Source organism: Mercenaria mercenaria, chromosome 15 (assembly GCF_021730395.1).
Source record: "Mercenaria mercenaria strain notata chromosome 15, MADL_Memer_1, whole genome shotgun sequence".
NCBI classification, from domain to species: Eukaryota; Metazoa; Mollusca; class Bivalvia; order Venerida; family Veneridae; genus Mercenaria; species Mercenaria mercenaria.
Genome location: NC_069375.1, coordinates 69,426,759 through 69,453,710, shown reverse-complemented (window position 1 = coordinate 69,453,710; position 26,952 = coordinate 69,426,759). Strand labels below are relative to the sequence as shown.

The window sequence follows — 26,952 nt, the reverse complement described above, 5'->3', positions numbered from 1 at the left end:
CGTTTGCAGGCCTCCTAGTGAAACCTTTAAAAACCTTTAATTTCAGAGCAAACCTTTAAAACCTTTAAATCTTCTGAAAAAAACCTTTAAAACGGCCAAATAGCCTGTAATTTTCACTCAAAACCTATATTTTTGTTCAGACTGCTTGCCGTGCCAGTTTAAAGCAAGTAATGGTTATACTACTGTATTTCTTCTCCCCTTTTAAGTGTTGTTATTAGGATACTGCTTGTGTATCTTTCATCTAGAGCTTTTCAGAATGCTGTTGTGTTCACCAGACCACATACATGTAGTAAATACCTATATATATTATGTGTTTTCAACGAGAATTCCGACAAAAATAGCCTTTATTTACTCTTTATTTTTAGCTCATCTGATTTTTTGAAAAAAAATGATGAGTTATTGTCATCACTTGAGCGGTTGTCGGCGTCGGCGTCTGCGTCGGCGTTGCCTGGTTAAGTTTTATGTTTAGGTCAGCTTTTCTCCTAAACTATCAAAGCTATTGCTTTGAAACTTGGAATACTTGTTCACCATCATAAGCTGACCCTGTATAGCAAGAAACATAACTCCATCTTGATTTTTGCAAGATTTATGGCCCCTTTTGTACTTAGAAAATATCAGATTTCTTGGTTAAGTTTTATGTTTAGGTCAACTTTTCTCCTAAAGTATCAAAGCTATTGCTTTGAAACTTTGAATACTTGTTCACCATCATAAGCAGACCCTGTACATCAAGAAACATAACTCCATCTTGCTTTTTGCAAGAATTATTGCCCCTTTTGGACTTAGAAAATCAGTTTTCTTGGTTAAGTTTTATGTTTACGTCAGCTTTTCTCCTAAACTGTCAAAGCTATTGCTTTAAAACTTGCAACACTTGTTCACCATCATAAGTTGACCCTGTACAGCAAGAAACATAACTCCATCCTGCTTTTTGCAAGATTTATGGCCCCTTTTGGACTTAGAAAATATCAGATTTCTTTGTTAAGTTTTATGTTTAGGTCAACTTTTTCTCTTAAACTATCAAAGCTATTGCTTTGAAACTTGCAACACTTGTTCACCATCATAAGCTGACCCTGCACAGCAAGCAGCATAACTCCATCCTGCTTTTTGCAATAATTATTGCCCCTTTTGGACTTAGAAAATCATTTTCTTGGTTGAGTATTATGTTTAAGTCAACTTTTCTCATAAACTATCAAAGCTATTGCTTTAAAACTTGCAACAGTTTTTCACCATCATAAGTGGACACTGAACATCAAGAAACATAACTCTATCCTGCTTTTTGCAAGAATGATGGCCCTTCTTAGACTTAGAAAATCATGGGTAGGACAATATTTCTATTACACAAAAAAAAATCAGATGAGCGTCAGCACCCGCAAGGCGGTGCTCTTGTTTTATATTTTACACTAAAAGGCCTTTATTACACTAAAAGGCCTTTATTTCCATAGATTGGAGCCTTTATAAAAACCTTAATTTTTGTTCAGGCCTGCTAGGAGGCCTGCGTTTGCTGTATGTAATTTTAAAAGCACCTTTGAACGAGTTTATCATGAAAAGGGTGCTATATAAATCTGGTATAATAATAATAATAAAAACAAGAGCTGTCAGTGGACAGTGCGCTCGACTATTCTCAGTGCTTGATAGTATAATATAAGCAATGAGTAAAACTTTAACATTACAATAAGCATATTCTAAGTCGAAAAGGGGCCATAATTCAGTCAAAATGCTTGATAGAGTTGCCTCCTCCTTTTTACAGACTGGGGTCATGATGGTAAACAAGTATGCAAAATATGAAAGCAATATCTCAATGGACTTTGAAAATATTTGGGGTGGTACGCAAACTTTAACATTTGTGTGACGCTAATGCCGACGCCGGGGCGAGTAGGATAGCTCCCCTATTCTTCGAATAGTCGAGCTAATAATTGTCACTATAGTGGCAAAGCATAAAACAAGAGGGTCATGATGACCCTACATCGCTCATCTGTTAAACTGCCTTGGAATCATCAAGATAAACATTCTGACCAAGTTTCATGAAAATAGGGTCATAAATGTGGCCTCTAAAAGTGTTAACAAGGTTTTCCGTTGATTTGAGTGGTGACCTAGTTTTTGACCCCATATGACCCAGTAGGAATCATCAAGATAAAAATTCTGACCAAGTTTCATGAAGATAGGGTCATAAATATGGCCTCTAATGTTAACAAGGTTTTCCTTTGACTTGAGAGGGTGACCTAGTTTTTGACTCCACATGACCCAGTTTCGAACTTTGCCTACCAGTTTCGAACTTTGCTTAGGAATCATCAAGATAAAAATTCTGACCAAGTTTCAAGAAGATGGGGTCCTAAATGTGGCCTCAAGTGTTAACAAGCTTTTCCTTTGATCTGACTGTGTGACCTAGTTTTTGATCCCATTTGACCCAGTTTTAAACTTAGCATAGGAATCATCATGTTTCATGAAGATAGGGTCATAAATGTGGCCTCTATGGTGTTAACAACCTTTCCTTTGATTTGACCTTGTGACCTTGTTTTTGACCCCACATGATCCAGTTTCTAACTTGCCTAGAGATCGTCATGATAAACATTCTTTGCAAGTTCGGTCGAAAGGGCCAAAATAGAAAATTTTGCCCGTTTTAGGGGCAATAACTCTAGAAACCATGATGGAATCTAGCCGGTTTTCAATAGGAACAGAGATGTTATTGTGACTGAAGTTGTGGGTAAGTGTTGTAAGACGGATTCATCACAGAATCCAAGATCTATTGTTGTTAAAGATATTTTGCATGTTTGTATCGAATCAAACCATAAATGAAGTCTATATGGCTGCAAATGCCAAAATAGCAAACTTTGGCCCTGTAAGGGGCCATAACCTTGCAACCCATGATGGGATCTGGCCAGTTTTTGAAAGGAGCCGAGATGTGCAATACAAGTTTGATTAAAATCGACTGCAAAATGTGGTCTCTACTTTGTTCACAAGAAACTGGATGGACGACTGACGGACGAAGGGCGATCACAAAAGCTCACCTTGTCACTACCTATAGCTTCTAAGCATCCTCTCATATTTAACCCTACTTGACATTTTTGCAAAAAAAAAGAAAAACCAACACTGTGAAGCAACTTATTTATTTTGCAGTATTTACAAAATGCAGATAAAACATCAAAATTTAACTGCGAGACTTAAACAGTAAATCAGTAGTTGTGTTTCCTAACTTCTTTACAGACTGCATGACATAGAACTCCCCAAGTTATTATGTAATCACTCTGTACAGTTGAAACATGGTATCTCAAATTCAACGAGATCGAGCGTTTTACTTCGAGATAACTGAAATTCGACTAAAAGTGACATTTTGTGCACATATTTTTAGGACGGGACATGAAAATATCTCGGAGATAGCCAGAATTTTTAGATAAGCAAGTTCAACTGTATTTAAAAATCTTAACAACTGAATGTTATTCATTTATAGATTTAACAAGAAGCTGCGTTCAATAAACGCTTGATGCCGCCAGTTGCAGCCTTGATAGATTTTGCACCCAAGTCCAAAACGAGGTCAAGGTCAAACTGAGGTCAGGTGATGTTTGAAGATGAGGAATGGTCACAGTTTACATCTGTATTAGTATCAACCCATTCTTGTAAGGGGTACTGATGCTAGACGAAACAGTCCCATTTGGTTAACCAAGAGATGGTCCATATTTTATAGCAACCTAAGTCCAAAATGAGGTCAAGACCAAACCCAAACTGAAGTAAGGTGATGTCTGAAGTTGAGGAATGGTCACAGGTTACATCTGCATTAGTATCAAGTCATTCTAGTAAGGGGTATTGACGCTAGACGAAACGGTCCCATTTGGTTAACCTCGTATGGACGGACGAATGAACAGACGGACAGGACAATCACTATATGCCTCCCGCATCACTAGATGCTTGGGGCATAAAAAAAAACAAACTGTCATCAATCAGCTTTTAAGTCTGCAATTTAAACCTACAACTTTGAAATGATCAATTTTATTAAAAGGCCATTATTTTTGTCACAAAAGTTGCTTGCAGAATGACTTCCTTTCAGTACAAAAGGTTAATAATGTTCATTTTCAGAGAATAAATGCATTTTATAAGAAGTTTAATATAATACCTGTAACTATAAAGTTTGGAAACTTAGTCAAAACCAAAACTTCAAACTTAACCCTTATAATGCTTGACACGCAATTCTGCCTCTGTGACCAGTGTTAATGTTGATCAACATCCATGCAGACTAATCAAGATCTGCACTGTTTGCCATTTAGTCAGTATAATTTTGGTAAGCACCATTCTTAACATTAATGGTACTGCCCAAACAGAAAGATGGACAAGTTCACTACATAAATATAGCTGGCTAAGGGTTAAAATACTGATGGGACTGGTCTTTGGTCACGCCATTGTCAGTCATCATCTGCTAATTTAATTACCAAAATAGACATCTTTTAAAAGAAGAGTTATTACAAACAATGTTTCTTTTTATTGGGTTTAATGTCACACCATCACATGTTGACCGAAGAAACCCTGCAAAGTAAAAGCACTGAATAATTGCCCTCTCAATCATTTTAAGATACTGATTGACAGCAGCTTCTCTTAGCTCTCCAAAACAAGAAGAAATACATGTTGACACATAAAAATTTATAAGTTCTGCAGACCCTTTTGAACATCCCTTGTTTATGTCATAGCCTTTGCATCCAATATTTTGTGCGGTATTTTGATCTATCAGTTTTAATGTATATATTTACACAGAGGTTAATGTATGTTATCACTGTACACGAATGAGAACTTGTGATATTTACAATGTCAGATATAAACAACACATCGTATCATCTCTGTTTATTCTGTGCTGCCTCTTTCCGTGCTGCATCCTGCAATAGCTGTGTATCGCACTCGTCGGCCGGAAGTTGAACATAACGTACCACTGAACCTCGGATGAAACAATTTTTCACTGATAACTGTAACATAAGAGAATTAATACATCTATTTTGAACAATGGAATATTAAAATTACACAAAATGTTTGTAATCTTTCAAGCTTTTATAAATGAAAGTAATGAGGCATGTTGCATCATTACTAAAAAAATATGCTATAAGTAAATCAGTTAATAAAAGTAATTGTCCCAGAAACACAATCACAGTGGTATGAAGTGCTGTTGCTAGGCGATGCCACTGGTTGACAAAGGCTCAAATTCCTATCTATCTAAATACCTGTTTTGACATGGACAAAAATGCATTTAATATGCAAGCATTCTAATATGTAAAATTTATGCACATTTCCGCTCATCCATGAAAACTGACTTTAGTTTACATCGACATATCATTTGGCATATGCGCCAAAGGTGCCAAGAAAGAGTTCTATTACATTTGATCTACTGTTTTAACTAAAAAGACGTTTAAGAAACAAAATGCAATTTTGTTTTCAACAGCAGGTCTAAACAACTACAAACTTTAAAATATTATAGTTTTCTGGAAATAACATTTAGAAAATACCTGTCTCGACTTTTTCAGATACTTAGGGCAATACCAGTGCACATGATTCATGTGGTGGTACATACCACAACAAACATGGTAAACGGGGACACTAGTAAATACTACATTTTCCTAAAAATAAATCTGGTTGAGTGGCATAATAGCAAGAGCTGTCCGTAAGGCAGCGCGCTTGACTTTTCTCAGTGTTTGACTCTGAATTAGAGCTTTGCCAGTAAAAAAGATGTAGATTTTGATAGTAAATAACTACTTTGAGTTTCAAGTCAAAAGCTTTAATAGTAACAGAGATCTGACTTTATCAAACATTTTAACCAAAAATTCTAAGTTAAAAAGGGGCATAATTGTGTCAAAATTCAAACCAGAGTTATGGGGATTATGTCTCCTGGTGAAGACTTTGATAGTAAATAATTATTTTAAGTTTCAAGTCAATAGCTTTGATAGTAACAGAGACATTTGACTTTATCAAAAACTTTAACCAACGGCGACGCCAACACCGGGACGAGTACAATAGCTCTACTTTTTCTTCGAAAAGTTGAGCTAAAAACTGGTATTTATAAACTTTATACATACCATGTGAGGGTATTTGTCAGGGTCTGTAACACTGATGTCTGTCAATTTGATGTTCAAAAACTGATCCACTGAGTGTAAGGTACCACATATGCTGAAGCATAAATTAAAGACATACATCATGTAGTTTTTAAGTTTAAGCATCAAATTTAGATGCAGTACCTAATTAATAAGAGAACTATACCATATGCAGATTAGCTGTTAATCAATTCAATCAAAATACAATTCTTAATAAAGATGGAGATTTAAAGTACATGTTTGAACTGTTGATTTAGATTCATAATTACTGGAAGGTGAACCCTGCTGTTTTGCTTTCTTGTTGGGTTTAACATCGAACCGACACATTTATAGGTCATATAGTGATTTTCCAGCTTTGATGGTGGAGGAAGTCCCAAGGTGCCCCTCCGTACATTATTTCATCACAGGTGGACACCTGGGTAGACCACCGACCTTCCATAAGCCAGCTGGATAGCTTCCTCACATGAAGAATTCAACAACCTGAGTAAGGCTTGAACGCACATCGATGAAGGGCAAGTGATTTGAAGTCAGAAACTTTAACCACTCGGCCACGGAGACCCTCTGCTAACTGTACAATACACTTGCATTTTTTCTGCGGTAAAAATCTAATGTAAGAACTTGCATAACAAGAGCCGTCACAGAAGACAGCACGCTCGACTATTTCGATGCAAGATAGTGAAACTTGGCACATCTGGAGTGTTTATTGACCCCAATGTGGATGAAGATATTGCAGAAAAGCTTAAATCTGTGTCAAAAGTATTAATGTGATAAAGATAAAGTGTATCAAAACATTAAATAGGTATAAAATGGGCATAATTCATGAAAACTTTTATTTTGATAAATTCATAAAATATTGGTGCGAGAATTATTGTCCTTGAGTCAAATGATGTGTGTGATGATGTGGAACAACTATTTTAAGTCTGAGTCAAATTCTTTCTGAAACAACAGAGATATAGGGAAAAGGCATCAAAATTAAACTGAAATTCTAAAAAGGGGGCATAATTCATGAAATATTGGACCAAGAGTTATGGCTCTTGTGTCATATGATGTGTGCGATGATGTGGAACAACTATCTTAAGTTTGAATCAAATTCTGAGGTTAAAACAGAGATATGTAGTATGAAAGTGCATCGAAACTTGAACTTGAAATTTTAAATAAAAAGGGCGATTATACAAATTCATACTGTCGCCAAAATTATTGCCCTTGCATCAAATGATGTGGTTGATAATTTGGCAAATTCTGGCCCTTTAAGGGGCCATAACTCTGGAACCCATGATGGGATCTGGCCAGTTTTCGAAAGGAATCGAGATATCATGCCCATACAAGCTGTGTGCAAGTTAAATTAAAATCAAATACAAAATGTGGTCTCTATCGTGTTCACAAGGAAATTGTGAATGGACGGACAACGGACGAAGAGTGATCACAAAAGCTCAACATGTCACTACGTGACAGGTGAGCTAAAAATTAGTGAAATAGTATTGGATCTTGTGTCATATAACGTGCGAGATGAAGTTCAGGGCAACTATTTCAAGTCTGAATAAAATCCATCACTGAGAGTGCAAGTGCAATAAAGCTTTAACCAAGGTGCGGACACCGTAGCGTAGGACAGCTCTCCATACTTCGTATACTCAAGTTAAAAATGTTATTTAAAAGAGGTACCTGGAAATTTCCAAAGTAAGACGAGTTATAATTAACAATAGGGTGCTCCTCCAGTGTTTGCATTTAAGCTCACAAACTCACAAAATACAAGTGAAAGTATATTTAGCACCTAAGTGGTCTAGGTGATTAAATTTCCTTAGATTTGATAGAAAACTGCTTGTATTAGCTAATGTTTTACACCGTTTGCCTCATCTCATAATATTCAAATAAGGTTGTACTCTACCTGAGATCATTTTTGAGTTCAACCACGACATCTTTTCCAACCAGCGATTTAAAGAAGGAATAAAACAGCTGAAATATACAAAAAGAAATGTACAAAGCTTGTAACACAGTAGAACAGCAATCTCTTGAAGCTGAAAAGGAATAAGCAAAATGCTCGAGTACATAGGGTTTCCAGCCATTTGTTTACCAACCAAAACATACATGAAGGCCAACTAACATTGCAAATTTAGGTTCACATTTTCTTTCTTTAGAAATTACCATCAGAAGGCACAGTGAAGCATTCTAATATTTTCAAATAATGTATTATACATGAAACCGGTAATGCAAAGGAAACATATATATACCATTCCACTGGCACCAGAACAGAAAGAAAATGCCTCTGTACATCTTATACCAACCCCCTAGGTATTCTATCAGAACCATGGTCATGAAGGGGGGGGGGGGGGGAAAATATCCTAACCTGTTTCAATCGTGCATTTCATACCTAAAACACGCAGTTCGGTAAATGTGTACTATGGAAATCAAACAAGTGGTAATTCATCTTCCATTGTGTACCAGTCACATTTCTTCAATACATCTTATCTTAGAAAAACAATGCATAGTTTATACTTATTTCAACCTTAAACAAAAAACTTGCTTGAACTTCCCTGGTGAAGTTCCGTTCTAGATTACAAAACCATTCTGATTGGCTGTTGTGAAAATGTATGTCAATCATCATTTTACTACACGTGTCCACTAAAATGTGAAAATGCAGCATAAATGTGCAAAATGAATAAAGTAAACAGAACAGATGCAGACCAATGTATGATTTCAAATTAAAGATCATATAGAAGGTCAACCAAATTTTTTCTGTAACGTTGACGAAAGCATATGTTAATAATCTCAGCAATATGGAATATTGAGACAATGTGACAGGTGCACGATGGAAGATAAATTATTGCTTGTTCAATATACTAGGTACCCATTCACCGAACTCAGGGTTTTCCCTCGGGATTTTTATTTGGGAGTCCATGGACTCCCATGGCTGCTAATTTAAGGGTCCCTAATAATTTTTGGGGGTCCACAAATTATTGATCTTGAAAATGGACATTATTACTAAAAAAAATTATCCTAAACCCAAATGAACTTGTATCTTTTTAATTTAGATAGCAGCTGATTCAATATTTTGGAATGGTATCTTTCAAAATGGCATGAGCTTCTCAATCCAGACTGATAACAAAAGGTGTGACAGTCTTTTTGTTATGATCAACTAGCCAGTAATTACTGGCAATTAAGTGTCACCTCGTGTCAGTTATGTTGTTCACAGTTTGATCTCAGTTAAAGATAATACTCGATCCTTAATTAGTATAATAATGTTTGTGATTTATTAATATTTTTTCATCAAAATACTTTAAATTTATATGAAATTAATTTTGTTTAATAGAAAAATAAACCATTCGATCTTTTACGGAACGTAACAGCAATCTTAGATTTTAGCGGTGTCCGTTAGCGCGGAGAGTAGTTTCCCTTTACCAAAATGGCGAACATCGGTAACAAAACTTGTTTTGAAGTTGGAAAATCGTCTATACCTGTGTATAATGAGCACCCACGATTCGGGGATGGTCCCGGTGGTAAAAAAAACTGCTCATTTTACGTGGGTATCTGCGCAAAAGAGGCTTCAGTGCAAAGGAGTTTGGTGACCAATTTTGCGGGTCCAGTGGACGCAGAGGCACTACAAAATGCGAGTTCAAAGCAGTCAAAGCGCGTCAGGGACGCAGAAAACCTGCGTTCGGGAAAACCCTGCGAACTGCGCGTTTAAGTTGAGAAATGTACGATTGAAACGGGTAAGTATATTTTCCCCTTCATGACCATGGTTCTTATAGAATATCTTAGGGCAGGGTATAACATGTACAAAGGCATTTTCTTTCTGGTCTGGCGCCAGTGTACCGTTCAACTTGTAAATATTTTCTGTTCTAACACGACCAACAAATAACCTACATACATGCAGAGCAAAATATATCTCGGGTTATTCTGCAATAAACCACTCGTGTGCAATGACGTCATCTGATCCAGGTGCGTAGCACGGACGTAAAAAGTAGTTACCATTTTTTCTAACACTGTTGATACTAGGTTGTCGTGTTAGAATCGAAATAATAAGTTCCCAAGTGTGACGTTTGGGAACTTACTATTTCTTAACTAAAGCACCCATTTGTTGTTCATGTTGTTGTTGTTTTTTATCCATGATTCCCAGAACTGCTACTAGTAAATAATTTTCAGTAACACATTAGATAAAATAAAATTGCTTAGGCACACTGTTCAAAAATCATACAAGATTGGTTTCCTATTTATTGCAATGCTGATATTCTCTATAAAAAGATATTTTTTGAAAGAAAAACTCAATGTCATGTCTAGATGTTGCGCCAACGTCTTCAAATACATTAACGCCATGCGGTTGAGATGGCGTTACACAGGCTAAATGTGTTAATTGTGGTTAAAACCACTGAACATTCATGGATTAAAAGAAACTTTGCAAGCCTGAATTGGAATCCAAATTGTTTATGCAAAACAGGCATGATCGCCAAGGCGCATTGCCTAAAGGGGCGTTGTACGGAAGGAGATATCCCCTATTGTAATAGGGTCTCCCCTGGAAGTTTTAAATAAATGTATGTACATTGTAACCTCTGGTGCATTGTTCGACATAGATTCTGAGCATGCAAATATCACGGATATCTTTAACTGGATTATATTTTGAATCTTTGTTCTGGTCCAACAACAACAGTCAAAAAATAATCAAATACATTTAATTATGACACATTTTGGAAGATTTGCTTTTATTCTTAATTTTTAAATCAAGAACAAAGACGTCATGTATACTGGAGATACTGTAACTGGAAGAAAGAATCAACATTATGTACGATACATTGCTGGATTTTCATGTCGGATAGACAGTGCCTACAGTTTTATATTAAAAGTTAACATTTAATTTCTTAGATTTTATTTTAACAAATTGATCAAACGGGCCCCAAACCTCCAGCAATCAATCATAGTCAATGCCTGAAACACTAAAATTAAGCTTGCAATTGCTGAAAAGAATGTACTTTAGGAAGAGAAAGAAAAAACTGTCACTACTGAGGATCGAACCCGGACCTCCTGATCTGTAAGCGGACACTGTAACTACGTCACTACAGGTTTAATCCAGCGTAAGGCTGACCTAATTACCTACAAACACTTCCTGAGGCTCGCGAAAACATATGACTTATAAAGATTTCTTCTCATTCTTGGCATGTCATTTAAAAATGTCAGTCAATATCACAAAAATGAATTGCGATTCGCTAGTATTAAACTACAAATACTTAAATTGTATTTGTTCTGCGCAGAAAATGTAATTAATTTAGGCCTTATTTCATTCGTACCATTTTCGCCGGCTTTCAAATCTCGTAGTTTACGTGAATAATCTCTAAACTTTCATGCATCATTTACATTTCCAAGTAAAAATGAAGATAGAAATTCTATTATTTTATAAACATATTTCATTTAATTCTCTTTTCCAGAACTGAAATAACAGAAAACACGTATTACCCTTAAGTACATTTAAAAATATCAAAAATCCTTTGGCTTTAAGATTACAAAACGTGACTTGCGACGAGATTTGGAAGAATAACAACATTGTGCATTGTCACTCAAAATTCTCGTATTTTTGGTCAAATTTCCAGTTATGGAGGTTTTAAATCAGAGTGGAATTGAAGATTATACAATTGCTGGACCAAAGCAAAGTTACTTTAGCCCCTACTCGTTCAATGGAGGGTAAGGAAAATAAGAAAACTGCCGGTTATGAATATCTCTAGAGTCAGTGTACCTGGTTTCGCACACTTTTTACACACTTCTTGAAATAAACTGAAATATGTGGAAGCAATTTATTATTTTGCATTTTCAGGCAGAAGAATAGATACATGGCTCTTTATTTATGCACTAGGTTATTCTTCATGTGATAACTGCTCACCACTGTTAGCTCTCCAATATAGCCAGAAAATGACCCATTATTCGGACATATTTGTACCCGGTTTCGCACACCGTGACTAAAAATTCTCTAATTCTTTGTACAGTACGGATATTGGTTGAATCGAAATTGCACAACACTGATACTTCTGTAGAAATTGTATTTTTAGCTGTCATTATCATAATGATGTCGCTATACCATGCACAAGCGAGGTACCCTCAGTGGTGTCTAATTTTATGCTGTCTGGGTGATACTTTTACTACACTTTTATATATCTTTGTCTTTTATCAGGATGCCAGCTTGTCGTTTAGAAAACTATAGGAACATTCAAAAGGAGACCTGGTCCCTTGATTTCACCAGTTTAAATTTCTCTTGGCAAGTATTTCATTACAAGAAACGGAAAATTCTTTGGTGTGCGAAACCGTGAACTGTGCGAAACCGAGTACACTTACTCTAGTCTCTACCCCACCACCAGGCCCAAGACTTCACCTGGATTGAGAGACATTCTACTTATCGGCTTGATCTAAACCTTGTCTCCTAATCCAGGTGGTCTACTAACTGAAGACACCAAAGGTACTTGATTGTTGACCATCTATCTTTATCCAGTACCATATTTTGTGTGTGAGACATATGGGCAGGCCTTTATTGCCTCCAGTGAAACATACAGGCAAGCCTTTACTTAGTTCAATAACATTAAACTTGCACAGGGTGCCTTTTGAATATTTGGACGTTCAACATGTCCCTGTGTCAAGTTTAATCGAATGTCAGCCATTTGCATAGCACAGATTACGACTTTATTTTATTGAAGTGTAATGTAGGAAAACTCTCAAACACGTGAAACATTGGTTTACCCATACATGTCATACGTCCCGGATTGGCCCGGAAATGACATACTCGTCCCGGTGTCCCGGACGGTGTTGAAATGTCCCGGAAAATTAAAAATACAGAAAACAAAAATAACCCCCCAAAAAAACTATTTTTTTGGTCTATAAATTGTTGAATTTTACATTAATAAAACACAATAAACAGTCCCCAGTGTCACATTGTTTATTCCTAATTATCCGATATCAGTTTCATGCCCTCGAGCAGGACACATGTTGATTAAGCCAGCTCTGATCAACACTTATATTGATGGCGCCCCGCGATCTTTTGATGATCCAGATTAATTTACAGTCGGCTATTTTGATGACCCTGATTATGAATTGTCAGAATTATGCAATCAAGAACAGTTTTATGACAATTTAATATTAGGAACAATAGCCGAAAATCTCGTTGTTTTTAGCACGTAGGCGGTGAAGCTACATGTACTGATGTAGCCTTTATGGAAGAAATGGTCAATTAAACGATAATTATTTTAAAAGGTTGTAATATCTTTTAAAATGTAGACTGATTGTCACACATATTCTAAATTAAAATTTTGACTATCAGTCAGGGGTGTAACTGTTTCAAGTTATCACATTTTATAACCCATTTGAGTTATTGCGTTTACTTTCATAACTTGTTTCAGTTATCATAAAATATTACAAAGCCCTCCTGTGCCAAATCCTTATTTTGAATGTGACTAATGCAATAATTTCCTGAATCCTTGGTCTTTTATCTTTCCAGCTATGCAGTAAATTTTTTTACGCAAGGCTGATAAAGTCTTACGCAAATGGTTTTAAAGCTATAAAACTCTTAACATCCCATTATGCTCATCAGGCCATGATCAGACTAAAAGAGAATTTGATTAACCACAGTTTGCTGTTAATTACACTTTGATGGTCAATTTGTGAGAACAGCAAAAAGGCTTTTTATGAATAACTTACCTGGGTTATCTATATTTTATAACTCATACAGGTTATAAAATGCTGGAAAAAGTAACTGAAATAGGTTACATAACTTAAAACAATTACACCCCTGACTGACTATTAAATGCCTTTGCCGACCGATCCATGAAAATTTACCCAACCCGAAATATCGATTTTATCTACAAGATTTATTTTATTTCTTTGAGGATTTCATTTTATTAATGATTAGATAAACGTTTAAGCTTTAAAATGATACCAAATAAGTTGGATTCTAAATCACGATGACCAATTTAAATCCTTCGTAAGTCTCCTAAGTCTGTTCACCTCGGGAACGCAACCAATTCACGTGCCGAACTATAGACGTGAATTACCCTATTTACCTCCCTTAGAAAGTTAGACGACATTTGCAGCAAATTATTCCTAAGCGAGTGAACAATGTTTATCTCCGGAAACTACATGTAATTTTATGATATTTATGCATGAAACAGACAAATACTTATGTCACTGTGTATGTCCCAGACAAAGGGTAAAAATCCCGGAAATTTGAACTCAGAATCCCGGAAATGTCCTGAAAAATTATGGCATGTATGGTTTACCGTAACTAAAACTGCCCCACCAATCACTTCCCTGATGAATTTCACAGAATCTCTAGCGTAATTTATTGAAATATCATGAACAATGCAACACCGAATAAATATAGAATCAATTATACATGCCTAGACGAAAACAAATACGTTTAGCCTACGACACTTGTAAAAAATCTGCAGCCATTATTTAACGCATGGGTACCGCTGAACGTAGAGCCCCAATATTTGGCATGTGACATCATCTAATGATCCTCTATAAAGATTGTTCAAATTATGCCCTTAGGGTGAAAAGAGGTCCCGCCCTGGTGGTCCCAAGTTTTAAATAGACTTATATATAGGAAAAATCTTAAAAAATCTTCTTGTCTGAAACCATAAGACCTAGGCCTTTGATATTTAGTCATTCTCATCCATCAGAGGTTCGTCATAATCCCGAGACGAACCTCTGATTTATTTCCATCGTTTACTTGGTGAGCATGCGCACTCGTAATTACTATCGGGAGTGGTTTCAGCCAATCATTGTTCGCCATTATTTGGAACTCCGAATTGAAACTTCAAAAAATATGTAAACAAGATACTTGCTTACGATGGATAAAGGCTGTATTCCATGATTGCAATAATAAAGATTTATTCCTGTAATTCGACGTTAAGAGATTATCATCAAGAAATAATAATATTCGTCGTAAATGGACATCGAATTCCCTCGATAATATGGAAAGGACGCGGTCACGCTTTTCACGGACGATTTTGATTGGTTCGCTACGATTTGTCGCGAAACGACGCTGATTGGCTGAAACGTTTTACCTGTAATGTAACCAAACCATAAATATCGGCGAAATGTGCCAGAGGTTCATCCGGGGAACCATGGTAGACCTCTGGTATGCGAGAATGATATTTAGTATGTAGCATTGCCTTGTTGTCCTGTACCAAAATTGTTCAAATTATGCCCCAGGGGTGAAAAGAGGTCACGCCCCGGGGTCGCAAGTTTTACATAGACTTGTATAGGAAAAAACTTTAAAAATCTTCTTATCTGAAACCACAGGACCTAGGCCTTTGATGTTTGGTATGTAGCATTGCCTTGTGGTCTCCTACCAAGATTGTTCAAATTATGCCCCTGGGATGAAAAGAGGCCCCACCTTGGGGTGCCAAGTTTTACATAAACTTATATAGGAAAATATTTTTAAAATCTTCATGTTTGAAACTGCAAGGCCTAGGCTTTTGATTTTAGGAATGTTGCATTGCCTAGTGGTCCTCTACAAGGATTGTTCAAATTATGCCCCTAGGGTAAAAAGAGGCCTTGCCCTGGTGGGGGGGGGGGTGGAGGGGGGTGCAAGTTTTACATAGACCTACATGTACATAGGAAAAAACTTAATAATCTTCTTGACTGAAAGTTTAAGGCCTAGGCTTTTGATATTTGGTATGTTACATTTCCTAGTGGCTCTCTAACAAGATTGTTCAAATTATGCCCCTGGGGTGAAAAGAGGCCCCACCCGAGTGTCACTTGGTTTTTATAAGAGTTATATAGGAAAAAATATTTCAAAAATTATTTGAACATATTTCCTAGACTGTTTAATTGTAATAACCTGAGGACCCCAAGTAATTAGGGGTCATTTGACTGTGACCTTGACCTGCTGACCTACTTTCTTGTTTTTTAAGATAGAGCCTTGAAATTTGAATGACATATACAGTTCTGCATACGGATCTTAAAACTGACTTTCAGTGAACATGAATGTGACCTACCGGTACTGACCTACTTTCTTAATATTTTAGCATCAGTTTTACATTTGAAACATGTAGCTCATATTACTCCGGTGAGCGATCCAGGGTCATCATGACCCTCATGAATTATGCCTCCTTTTACTAAAAATTTAAGGTTTACATCACTTGATTTTAATGCATTTTCACTCTATCTCAGTTATTACTAAATGGATTTGATTCAAACAAGAAGTAGTTGTTCCACATCATCACCCATATCATATGACACAATGTGCATACGGTAACTCTTGAGCTAATATTTTATGAATTATGCCCCCTTAGAATTATACTTATTTAGTGTTTTGATACACTTACCTTTATCTCTCTTATTACTTAATATTTTTGACACAGACTCAAGCTATTGTGCAATATCTTCATCCACCATTGGAGTCATTAAATACTCCATTGACAGCTTCAGCTTCCTCAGATGTGCCCAGTTTCACTATCCAGCATCGAAATAGTCGAGCACGCTGTCTCCTCAGTCCTATGACAGCTCTTAATATGAAATAAGGCAAAGCCTCAAAGCGAGCTCAAAGAAATCGGATTAAGCTAAAAAATATATGCATCATTGTCACAAAGAAACTATTCACTACTCACAAGAATTCAGGAGAACCTATTCTCTTGAAAAAGTCTACATTTTAGTGTCACCATACCTATAACAGTGAATGTCATACGTTGCAAAATTAATGGGAAGCCAGTGTCACGGTGACGTCATTATCGCGTTCCCTTTTCTTTCTGCTTATTAATGACATTTTTTTCCATTTTCTGGCCGATGCTTGATATTTTAAATTAAAATAATATTTTTTTTCAAACAACTTGAAACCATTCTTTCATTATTGTTGAGTGATGAATAATTTTTAGCAATTGAATGAAGTTCTGTATTCACTCTGGAAAGAAGTATTTCCTGTGAGCACCTATCCACTAGGGTGCGCTTTTTAAAAACTTCCGACGAAACTTTTCAAATCCATCACCAAGTGTGAAAGTATACTTGCGTTACCGTAAAGCTCGATTCTCAAGCAGGCCCTTTGGGCCTGCTCTTCGAGCTCGCTAATATGAACTAAGGCAAAGCCTCAAAGCGAGCTCAAAGAAATCGGATTTATCTAAAAATATTATGCATCATTTATTTGTCACAAAGAAACTATTCACAAGTCGCAAGAATTCAGGAGAACCTATTCACTTGAAAAAGTCTGTAGTGTCACCATGCCTATAACTGTGAATATCATACGTTGCAAAATTTATGGGAAGCCGGTGTCACGGTGACGTCATTACCGCGTTCCCGTTTCTTTCTGCTTATTAATGACATTTTTCCCATTTTCTGGCCGATGCTTGATCTTTTAAATGCAAATAATATTTTTTTTCAAACAACTGGAAATCATTCTTTCATTATTGTTGAGTGATGAATAATTTTTAGCAATTGAATGAAGTTCTGTATTCACTCCGGAAAGAAGTACTTCCTGTGAGCACCAGTCCGCTAGGGTGCGCTTTTTTAAAACTTCCGACGAAACTTTTCAAATTCATCACCAAGTGTGAAAGTATACTTGCGTTACCGTAAAGCTCGATTCTCGAGCAGGCCCTTTGGGCCTGCTCTTCAAGCTCGCTATTACAATTACTCTCCCTGGATTTTATCACTTGAAGCTTACAAGGCCAGGCGTTGACCTAGTTAGAGCTTTGACCCAGTTACTGCCATAATCAGGGTTTCCGCTGCAATTCGCCAATGGCGAAAAAATGTAATACACACAATACACAGCGTGTCCTTAACCGAGGGATTAGCGATTCGACATCCATTACACAACGCTTCCACTTGCCTCTCAATCTTTGACTTTAATTTAAACATCATTTCATGCCTGCCCTGTATTTCAAAAATTTCCAGGGGGTGAGCCCCCTGACCCCTCAATAAAAGTTTTAAGAATTAAATAATGAAAATGCGTCACTGAGTTCGATATTTTGTGGCAAAAAAAAAAATTAGGGCCAGTGGAAACCCTGCATAATTATGTGCCCTCCCATGATGTGTACGTAGGGAGTGTGGAGAATCTGTATCATCCACCATGTCTGTCTATCTATATAGTGATATTGCTTATGTCCCCTTTCAGGTTTTACAGGTAACTGAGTTTGAATACCTAGGTATAAGCTAGTTCAATAACAAACTTGCACAAGATTTTCAATATTTGGAAGATCAACATGTCCCTGTGTCAAGTTTAATGGAATTCATGACAGCAATCTGCATAGTAAATTTTGAACTTCAGTTTATTGAATGGAAATAGAAAAGAAGTGTTAAGGTATTAGATCACTAATAGTTATGTTTACAAAATGATCTTTGCTTGGTATATTCTGAAAGGTAACCGTGTTTTGCTCTTTTTTGCAATTTTTAAACAACTTTTACTGTGCCGTTTTTTGAGTCGGCTAAAGGCTGAAAGCCTTTTGACGAGTCCTTGCTGTTCAGCGATTCTCTAAATGGACCGAATAACACGTGAAGGGATGTAGTTCCATTAGATTTCTCAAACTTCAAACAGTTCACTGCATGAATGAAGTTAAGTTGTGTCAATTCCCTTTGCTATGACCAATATACGATGTAATCTGTCATATTTATGACTTGTAATTGTGCAATACTCGAATGTAACTCATTAAGCATAAATGTGCATTTTAAGAATTGCGCAGGCTTACAAAGCTTGGGTAACATCCAGCGAAAGACAACAAATAGTTCCACAGGGCTCCAGATAAGATGCGTATTAGCGTAAATTACGTATAGAAATAGGAAAGGAAGTGTATAGGGGTACGGATCCGTACCTCTAGAATCTGATTCTAGAGGTACGGATCCGTACCTCTAGACAAGCCTGTTAGGGGTTTTCTAGGGGTACGGACCTCCTTTTTCTAGAAATTTAGGGTTATTTATATCTTAAATTTTGTTGAAAATGAAATAACAACAAAGTCTTAACCAGTCTTCACTTAAAACTTGGATCTAATTGGTTTACAGATACCAGCGTTCGTCCGATTGTTTACCTTCTCTTTCAAAACCTAAATAACCGAGGAACTCCAAATGAATACACTGTTCTGTGCCGACAGGAATTATATAGTTTGTTATCAAATAAACTGTTGATAACAGCTAGATTAATGAATGAATCTATCCCTTAAATGAATTCTATTTGAAATTCAGCAAATAAATAAATAAATTAGGCATAATAATATGCACCAATCTATTTTGTTATTTAACAATGTACATTGTTGTATAATGATAATCGGCACGGAACTTTAATAATCAATTAAGAGACATTAAGTAAAAGCAACTGTTTGTGAAAACGTCCCATGTATCTCGTAACGGCAACCAAATGTGTGAAAAACTCGTAAATACACTAAGGGCTAATTATCAATTAAAAATAGTTTTCCCCCAACATACTTAAAATTATTTTGTTTAATCTTTATATCTTTTTTTTCTACCAGTTCGAAACTTCGTGATTTATTTGGTGTTCCTCGGTTATTTACGTTCCGAAAGAAAATGTAACAAATCGGATGAATGTTGTTATCTGTAAACCATTTAGATCCAAGTTTAAGGTGAATTCTGATGAAATGTTATTTGTTATTTCATTTTCAACAAAATTTGAAATGTAAATGACCTTTAATCTCTAGAAAAACGGAGGTCCGTACCCCTAGAAAACCCCTAACAGGCTTGTCTAGAGGTACGGATTTTAATTCTTATTTTTCGAGAAATAAACAAATCGGCGAAACATTAAATTGTATTTTCTTGTAGTTTTTGAAATCGAAAGTAGATCGTCTATGTTTGGCTGCTTTCACGAAACGAAACAACCTTTTTATGAAAAGATTTAAATAAGTGGTAATTTAACCGTAAACTTCAATGTCAGATACTGCCAATTGCTGCTAAATGTCTTCGTATCATCACAATTTGTAAAATATATTGTTAAAACTGGAGAAAAGTGTAATCGTATCCGGATATAATATTTTGGGTAAATATCGAGCTGTGTTATGAAATTTTAAGAAAAAAAACTAAAAACAAACTGAAACTGGTAGACTATACTGTCAGTACATCAATCATTAGCCGACTCAGGCCCTTCAGGCCTTTGATTATAAATTTTGTATAACTGATGGTATCTCCTAAGCTCAAGTAGAGACAAATTTCAAAGTGATAGCCACTATCCAAAACGTTTGCAGAGAACTCATTTTACCATTAATTTTAATAAAAGAAACATCAAACTATTGGTAAACAATTATAAAACACAAAATAAAAATGTCAATATACATGGATTGGTGCCTCAGGTAAACGGATTTAATGAGACAGAATTCATACTTCAACATTGAAAAAATAAGGTCGAATGCTGTGTTTCTGTTTTGAATTTTGCTTACTCCATTTAAAAATTACCTTAGGGCAGACGTAAAACCAATCTGACTAAAGTACTTGATCTTCTAAACGAAGATCTGAGAACGACCCATTCACATTCGTCTTCTGTATATTTTGGATTTCCAGTATTGCTTCTTTTATTTTCGCAAATCTATTTTTGTTTGAACCAATCAGACAACTTGCTCGAATGTCAGAGTAAGAAAAATTTGCACTTAATCCAGGGCTCGAACCCCGGACCTCTCGCTTACAGAGCAAGTGCCCTACCGACTGAGCTAACCGGCTATCTGACATTTTTCGACATAAAAATTGTAGATATCAAAAACCAAGGCTTTTTAAAGCTTGCAGAATGTTGTAAGTTAGCTTTTGATTGGCTAGCGGAAGGGTCGTCAGAACGAGGCTATCAATAGCTTGTTGTCAGATCCTATGCGTAGCGTAATAGGAGATGTACTTTAGTCAGATTGGACGTAAAACCTACCTAAATTTCTTCCACAATATATAATCAAAATCAAAGCAAAATAGAGAACTTTCACCACATGTAACTCAATATTTTTAAAGATGTATTACTCTACCCCTTCTATTTAAGTAGTAAATTCACTTTGAACACCTCTACCCCTTCTGTTTAAGTAGTAAATTCACTTTGAACACCAAGAAATCGCTTATAAGATTCATCTTTTTCCATTTTTGTCCAAGAAATCAATAATATGTCTTGAAAGAAGTAAAAACTTACTAGAAAAAAGAAAAATCAGGGGAAAAAACTTGATCCCAGTAGGGCTTGAACCTTCGTCCCCCTAAGAATTACAGTAAAAGTAGGTTTATGGTAGGAATTGAATACTCTTCAAAAAGGAGATTCTCTATTAGTGATCTAATACCTTAAACACTTTATATTCGTTAACAGTAATAAAAAAAAACATACAGCACTTCGACGGACTGTTCTACCCTAATTTAATTAAAGGTTATCAACAATGCACTCTAAGAAATATAGAGAATCAATATAGTATTACATGCTTAGAGGAATATAAATTAAATTGACATTAGATTTCACTAATGGCACTAATAATGATAAATTGAATGAAATAAAGATAAAAAAGCCAACAAAGTAAAATATTTTTCTCTTTTTCAGGTCAATTTTAGCTGTTGCTGGTGAAGATTTTGCAGTAATAGCATCTGATTCCCGGCTTAGTGAAGGATTCTCCATCCACACTAGGGACCAGCCTAAAACTTATCAGCTTACAAAGAACACTGTAGTTGGATGTTGTGGTTTCCACGGAGATGTTCTTACACTTTGCAAAGTACTGAAAGCTAGGATAAAGGTGATCATTTACAGTTGTTATGTAATATTATACTTTACAACTTTATTGCAGGAAAGTGATTTGTGAAAGGTTGAAACCTTAGTTTAGAATGATTAATTGAGAATAATCTTGTGATAAAAGGTTGTTAAGTAACAGACAGTTTGTTGTTATATAAATTATATGACATAACTTACATGCATTTCTCAGTCAGTAACCAGTTGTATTACATTTACATGCAGCCTTATTTTGTGATTCATAAAGCCTAGATTCAAGACCATTTTAAGAAAGAATGATGCCATTAGTCAATTGTAAAACTGAAAGAACCTACCAAATGTCACCAGACTTTGTTTTATAACCTTTGACCTACATTTTGTAGCTTACCTCAAAAGTGTATTCAGCCCGATGTCCTCCTCAAAAAACCATGTTTTTCATCCAAAACTTGTAGATCTACATAATTATCATGTATAAAACATACCTTTAAAACACAAAAAGATTTACTTTTACGTCATTTTTTTTCAAGCATAACATAATTATTGAGAAATGCTTCTATTATGACATGATTTTCACCCAATTTTAGTTATTCTGGTGAGATTTTCTCATCAGGGGCCCTGCAACCATTCCCACAAAAGTGAAAAAAAAAAGTTGTCGTTTTTTTTTCTACTTTAATTTTGAAAGTGAGGTGTATAGCAACAAGCTAATATTATATAAATCATATCATAATACTTTTAGCCTGTTATTAAATTTCTAAAATGGACTGGTTCATCATTCAGTTTGGACTTCACCATGTTCTAAGAAAAATTACTGACTGAATAGCAAACAATGCAAACCATGATCAGCCTGCATGGTAGGCTGATCATGGTTTGCACTGGTCACAAAGGCTGAATCACTTTCCACCAGCAGGCTAAAGGTTAAAAACATAAGTTGTCATCTTGGTTAGAAATGAGGCTTTATTTGAACCTTTTTCATATTTGAAAAATATATTTGAAAATTAAGAAAAGGGATCATCAAAAAGTCATTATCAATTCTAATAGGATAATCATATACTTGTAAACTAACTTTAATTTGTTTCACCTTGATATGTCTTTAATTTTATCTCAGTTTTGCTTTTTTCATGACATTAACATATATACCGAGCTGCGGTGGCCTAATGGATAAGGCCTGCCCCGCAGTCAGGAGGTCCAGGGTTCAAGCCATGTCAGAGGTAGGTCTTGTTAACTGAAGAGAAACCGGTTGGTGAGCCACCAGCTAGATAAATAATGGTTACTGATTGCCTACCTGCCTGGTGCCAGACGGAAAATAGGAATCTGTTCAATGTATGTAGGTGTCTCATAAGCCACTTTGCTGGCCCTTTCAGTAGGGATGACACTATAGTAAATAAACACTTTACTTTATATGATTTGGTTTCAATTTCAGATGTATCTTCATGAACATAACAAGGATATGAGCAGTACAGCAGTGGCAGCTATGTTATCTACTATACTCTACTATAAAAGATTCTTCCCTTACTATGTGTACAATATTGTAGCGGGGATAGATGATGAAGGTAATGCTAGAAATGGAGTGTTTTCTTGTAACTAATGCACGAAGGGGCACCTGAGGTCTTCCTCCACCATCAAAGCTGGAAAGTGGTCATATGACCTGTACTCATGTCGGTGCGACGTTAAACCTAACAAAATTTTCTTGTTACTCAATACTAGTCATTGTTCCTGTGAAATTGGTTGAAGAGCTCTGACAGTCAAAAGTCTAGCCTGTTTGAAAAATGGGATGTTTTCACTCCTTACAGGTAAACCGGCAGTTGGGTGTCCACAAGCAAATTCCACTTAAAGTCTTCTGAACTAGAATATTTTGTGAAACTTAACTTACGCAGAATGTGTATCTCTATAAAAAAAAGCTTGATAACCAGTCAGGTCAGATTAGCAACTCCGGAATTCTCGTCTTTGTTTGAGATTTGCATTCAGAGTTAAAAATATTATTGTAATTTGCATTATCTCTTTCATGGTGTAAACTTCTGACTATAAATTTTGTATGAACATTGGGATAATTAGTCGCAGCAGATGAAGTTTTTAAGACTTCATTGAAACATATTTTTACTTGAAGAATCCTTTCATGCAAGTAGGCTTTTCAGCAGCTTGTAGGTTCTTCCTCAATTAGCCCTTACCCTGCTAAATTTCTATAATGAACTTGTCCATCTTTGAATTTGGACTGTACCATTAACTGTTAAAAGGGGTGCATACCAAACAGATACTGACTAAATAGCGAACAGTGCAGATTTTGATCAGACTGCACAGATATGCAGGCTGATCATGATCTACACTGGTCACAAAGGCAGAATCAATTGTGTCCAGCATGATAAGGGTTAATGCCATAAATTCTACCTGTTGCAACTTGAAATTCAACAAGGGGCCTCCATGGCCAAGTGGTTAAGGTCGCTAACTTCAAATCGCCCCTCATTGATGTTGGTTCGAGCCTCACTCAGGGCGCTGAATTCTTCATGTGAGGAAGCCATTCAGCTGGCTTACAGAAGGTCGGTGGTTCTACCCAGGTGCCCGCTGGTGATGTAATAATGCATGGAGGGGCACCTGGGGCCTTCCTCCACCATCAAAGCTGGAAAGTTGCCATATGACTTATAATTGTGTAGGTGAGACGTGAAACCCAACAAAATAAAATAAACAATTTCTGTTACAGGTAAAGGGTGTGTTTACAGTTTTGACCCAGTAGGATCATACGAGCGAGAACCATTCAGGGCTGGTGGTTCAGCTAGTTCTATGTTACAACCTCTCATGGATAACCAGGTATGTCTTGTTAAGATTAAAATAACTTGCACTGGGGTAGATATTTCAGTAGGTAGAAAATTCAGTTAGGCTGCGGGGGCATCTGTGGTAGAGTGCATAAGGTTGTTCACTTCGAATTTCTTACCCCTCACCTGTTTGGGTTTGAGCACTGCTTAGTTTAGCATATGAGGCAGCGGTGAAGTTAGCTTGCATGTTGGTTGTTGTGTCCACATGTCAGTCTGTGGCTAAAATAGCTCCAATAAGGCACCTTTGGTCTTCCTCCACCATGATTGAATCTGGAAATTCATCAGATGACTTAAAATTGTTTCAGGGTGACTTGAAACCTTGCATAATTTATAAAAAATGCATGAGACATTGAATCAACAAATCTTGGGTCTGATTACCAACATTTCAGCACATAAAACATTAACTTCTGCTTTTGCTGCAAAAATATTCACCTACTGGTAAACAGTATGTAGGTCAAAGTACATGTCTGCCAACTAAGATGGTGCAAGTTTAGTCTGCAACAAGGCAGTGTGTGCTGTGACAGTTTGACATACCGCTTAGCAAAATAGGGAGAGTGCAGATCTACAGGTCACAGGGTGATGAGTTAGAACCCCTGATGTAGAGTATGATTTCCATGACGATATGATAAAACCGGAGCCCTGGATAGAAGACATAGTTAGGTTAAATCATAATGCCTGTCATTACATAACTGAAATACTGTTGACAAATTGGACTAAGCCCAAAACAAAGACTGCAGACAGTACCTCTCTGAAACATTTCATCACAAGCCCTGACTCTTGTGGGGAAGGTGCACGTTTGTTGTGAAGTTATTTTAAAAATGATGAGTCCTAATCTAGTTCATTTACCTCTTCTAGGTTGGGTTCAAGAATCTGCCGAAAGAAGCACGTGTTCAGCTAACCAAGGAACAAGTAGTGAAGACAGTAAAAGATGGTTTCATCTCAGCTGCCGAACGTGATATATACACAGGAGATGAAGTTGTTGTCAATATAATCACAAAGGATGGCGTTCAAGTTGAACGGTTCCCTCTAAGGAGAGACTGATCTGTTTATTGACATTAGGCAAAATTTTAGTGATGCAAGATCGTGTAATTCTAAATCATCCTGGTTTATAGGACCACTGAATGTTGAAATCTGCTTGAGAATTTTTTTTAGTTGCCAGCTCAGATAAATGTAATAACTATTTCAGAAAGCTGCCCAAGTTGAAAAATTTACTTGCAAATGATCATATCTGGTCAATTCAAAGGTAATTCAATAAGACTTTAGCACAGATTTTTTATCGATCGTAAAGGGAATGATTATATCCAAGACCAAGGTTTCAAAACTGAGTTTGGATACCAGTCTCTGATTGGTTGTTTCCAAGTGCAGACTTGAAATTGACCAATGACAAGGCCTCATACCTAAACTGGTCTTCACAGTTCTGTAACCTTTGACCTAAGTATTGGTACGTATGAAACAAGTTGCTATAGTTACGTAACCTGATTAAAAGAAATTTGTATGCATTAAAGTGCTAATAGGACTGATAAATTCATTCTTCATTTTTTCATAAAAATTAAAATTTGTTGAAATTCATTGTGTTTTGTTTTGCTTGTTAATGCATCTGAGCATTGTTCAGAGTGAGCTGTTAGCATAGGTGACTGGTCCAGCACCCATTGTTGTGCAAAATTTGTTTCCTTTATAATCTAATCATCACTGATCCTGGTAAATGGAGTCATTCACCAGGCTAAGCTCAAAAAGTATGTCTTTCCCAGTCTTTTCCCAATCTTGACAGAAGAAATATTTTTTTTAAAATTTAGTCAGTAATGTAAACTTAAACATTACAAACACATGTTCCATTCAATTTAGTCATTACTGAAAAAGTGTCTTCTAAATTGTAGCACTAATTTTTGTACCCCCTGAAAAACAAAGTTGTAAGGAGGGTATACTGGTTTCAGGTTGTCTGTCTGTCCGTAGACATAATCTTGAGCACCAACTCTTCTTATCCCCTTGACACAATTTAATGAAACTTCACACAGTCAAGTGATCAGTAACAACAGTAGTTGTGCATGGTGCACGTTAGGTTCTGTCAGAAAAAAAGTTTGCAGAGTTACAGGACTTTGTTTTTTGTTACTTTACTATATACATAGAGCCTGCATATGCAATCTTGTGTGCGCCTAATCTGAACCCATGCACAAATCTTGTGTGCGTCAAATTGCAATGTACTGTGTCAGTGCGTGCGGTGGGTACTTTCATCACCTTCCAAAAAGGAGAAAACAACTCTCCCATTTCCTCCAAAATATTCAGTGAAACGTATTGCCATCCCCAATTTCTTTCTTTAAACTATGGTCAGAATAACCGCAAACTTGATCTGTTGCTGGAATGGACTTTTCAAAATTTGTTCAAATGGTTCTGCGTGACCACAAGCGTCAAAGACAGCAAAATGAGTGCTCTCCGCTACACAAGTCGTGTAATCGGATCTCGACCAACTATGAAAAAGTGTATG

The 26,952-nt window shown here is 36.2% G+C and overlaps 2 protein-coding genes across 2 annotated transcripts; one reads left to right on the top strand and one right to left on the bottom strand.

The window, feature by feature from the left end:
• Positions 1–3,080: 3,080 nt before the first annotated feature.
• On the bottom strand, positions 3,081–11,383 carry LOC123557706 (U6 snRNA-associated Sm-like protein LSm2). The gene is made up of 4 exons (XM_045349344.2): positions 11,330–11,383; positions 7,939–8,006; positions 6,042–6,132; positions 3,081–4,940 (listed from the first exon to the last, which is right to left on the bottom strand). The coding sequence occupies exons 1-4, from the start codon at positions 11,330–11,332 to the stop codon at positions 4,812–4,814; spliced, it is 291 nt and encodes a 96-aa protein (XP_045205279.1). The 5' UTR covers positions 11,333–11,383; the 3' UTR covers positions 3,081–4,811.
• Positions 11,384–11,548: 165 nt separating this feature from the next.
• Positions 11,549–26,042, top strand: LOC123557698 (proteasome subunit beta type-1-like). Its single transcript, XM_045349334.2, has 5 exons — positions 11,549–11,720; positions 21,508–21,697; positions 23,090–23,219; positions 24,362–24,468; positions 25,329–26,042. Exons 1-5 carry the CDS (start codon positions 11,632–11,634, stop codon positions 25,512–25,514), a joined length of 702 nt encoding a protein of 233 aa, XP_045205269.1. The 5' UTR covers positions 11,549–11,631; the 3' UTR covers positions 25,515–26,042.
• Positions 26,043–26,952: the final 910 nt, after the last annotated feature.

Coding starts and splice junctions, on each gene's coding strand:
- LOC123557706 (XM_045349344.2), bottom strand. Junction 6,133..7,938: donor GAACTCAAAAATGATCTCAG/GTAGAGTACAAC, acceptor TTTATGCTTCAG/CATATGTGGTACCTTACACT. Junction 4,941..6,041: donor CTGACAAATACCCTCACATG/GTATGTATAAAG, acceptor CTTATGTTACAG/TTATCAGTGAAAAATTGTTT.
- LOC123557698 (XM_045349334.2), top strand. CDS start 11,632: ATGGAGGTTTTAAATCAGAGTGGAATTGAAGATTATACAATTGCTGGA. Junction 23,220..24,361: donor AGCGGGGATAGATGATGAAG/GTAATGCTAGAA, acceptor TTTCTGTTACAG/GTAAAGGGTGTGTTTACAGT. Junction 24,469..25,328: donor AACCTCTCATGGATAACCAG/GTATGTCTTGTT, acceptor TACCTCTTCTAG/GTTGGGTTCAAGAATCTGCC.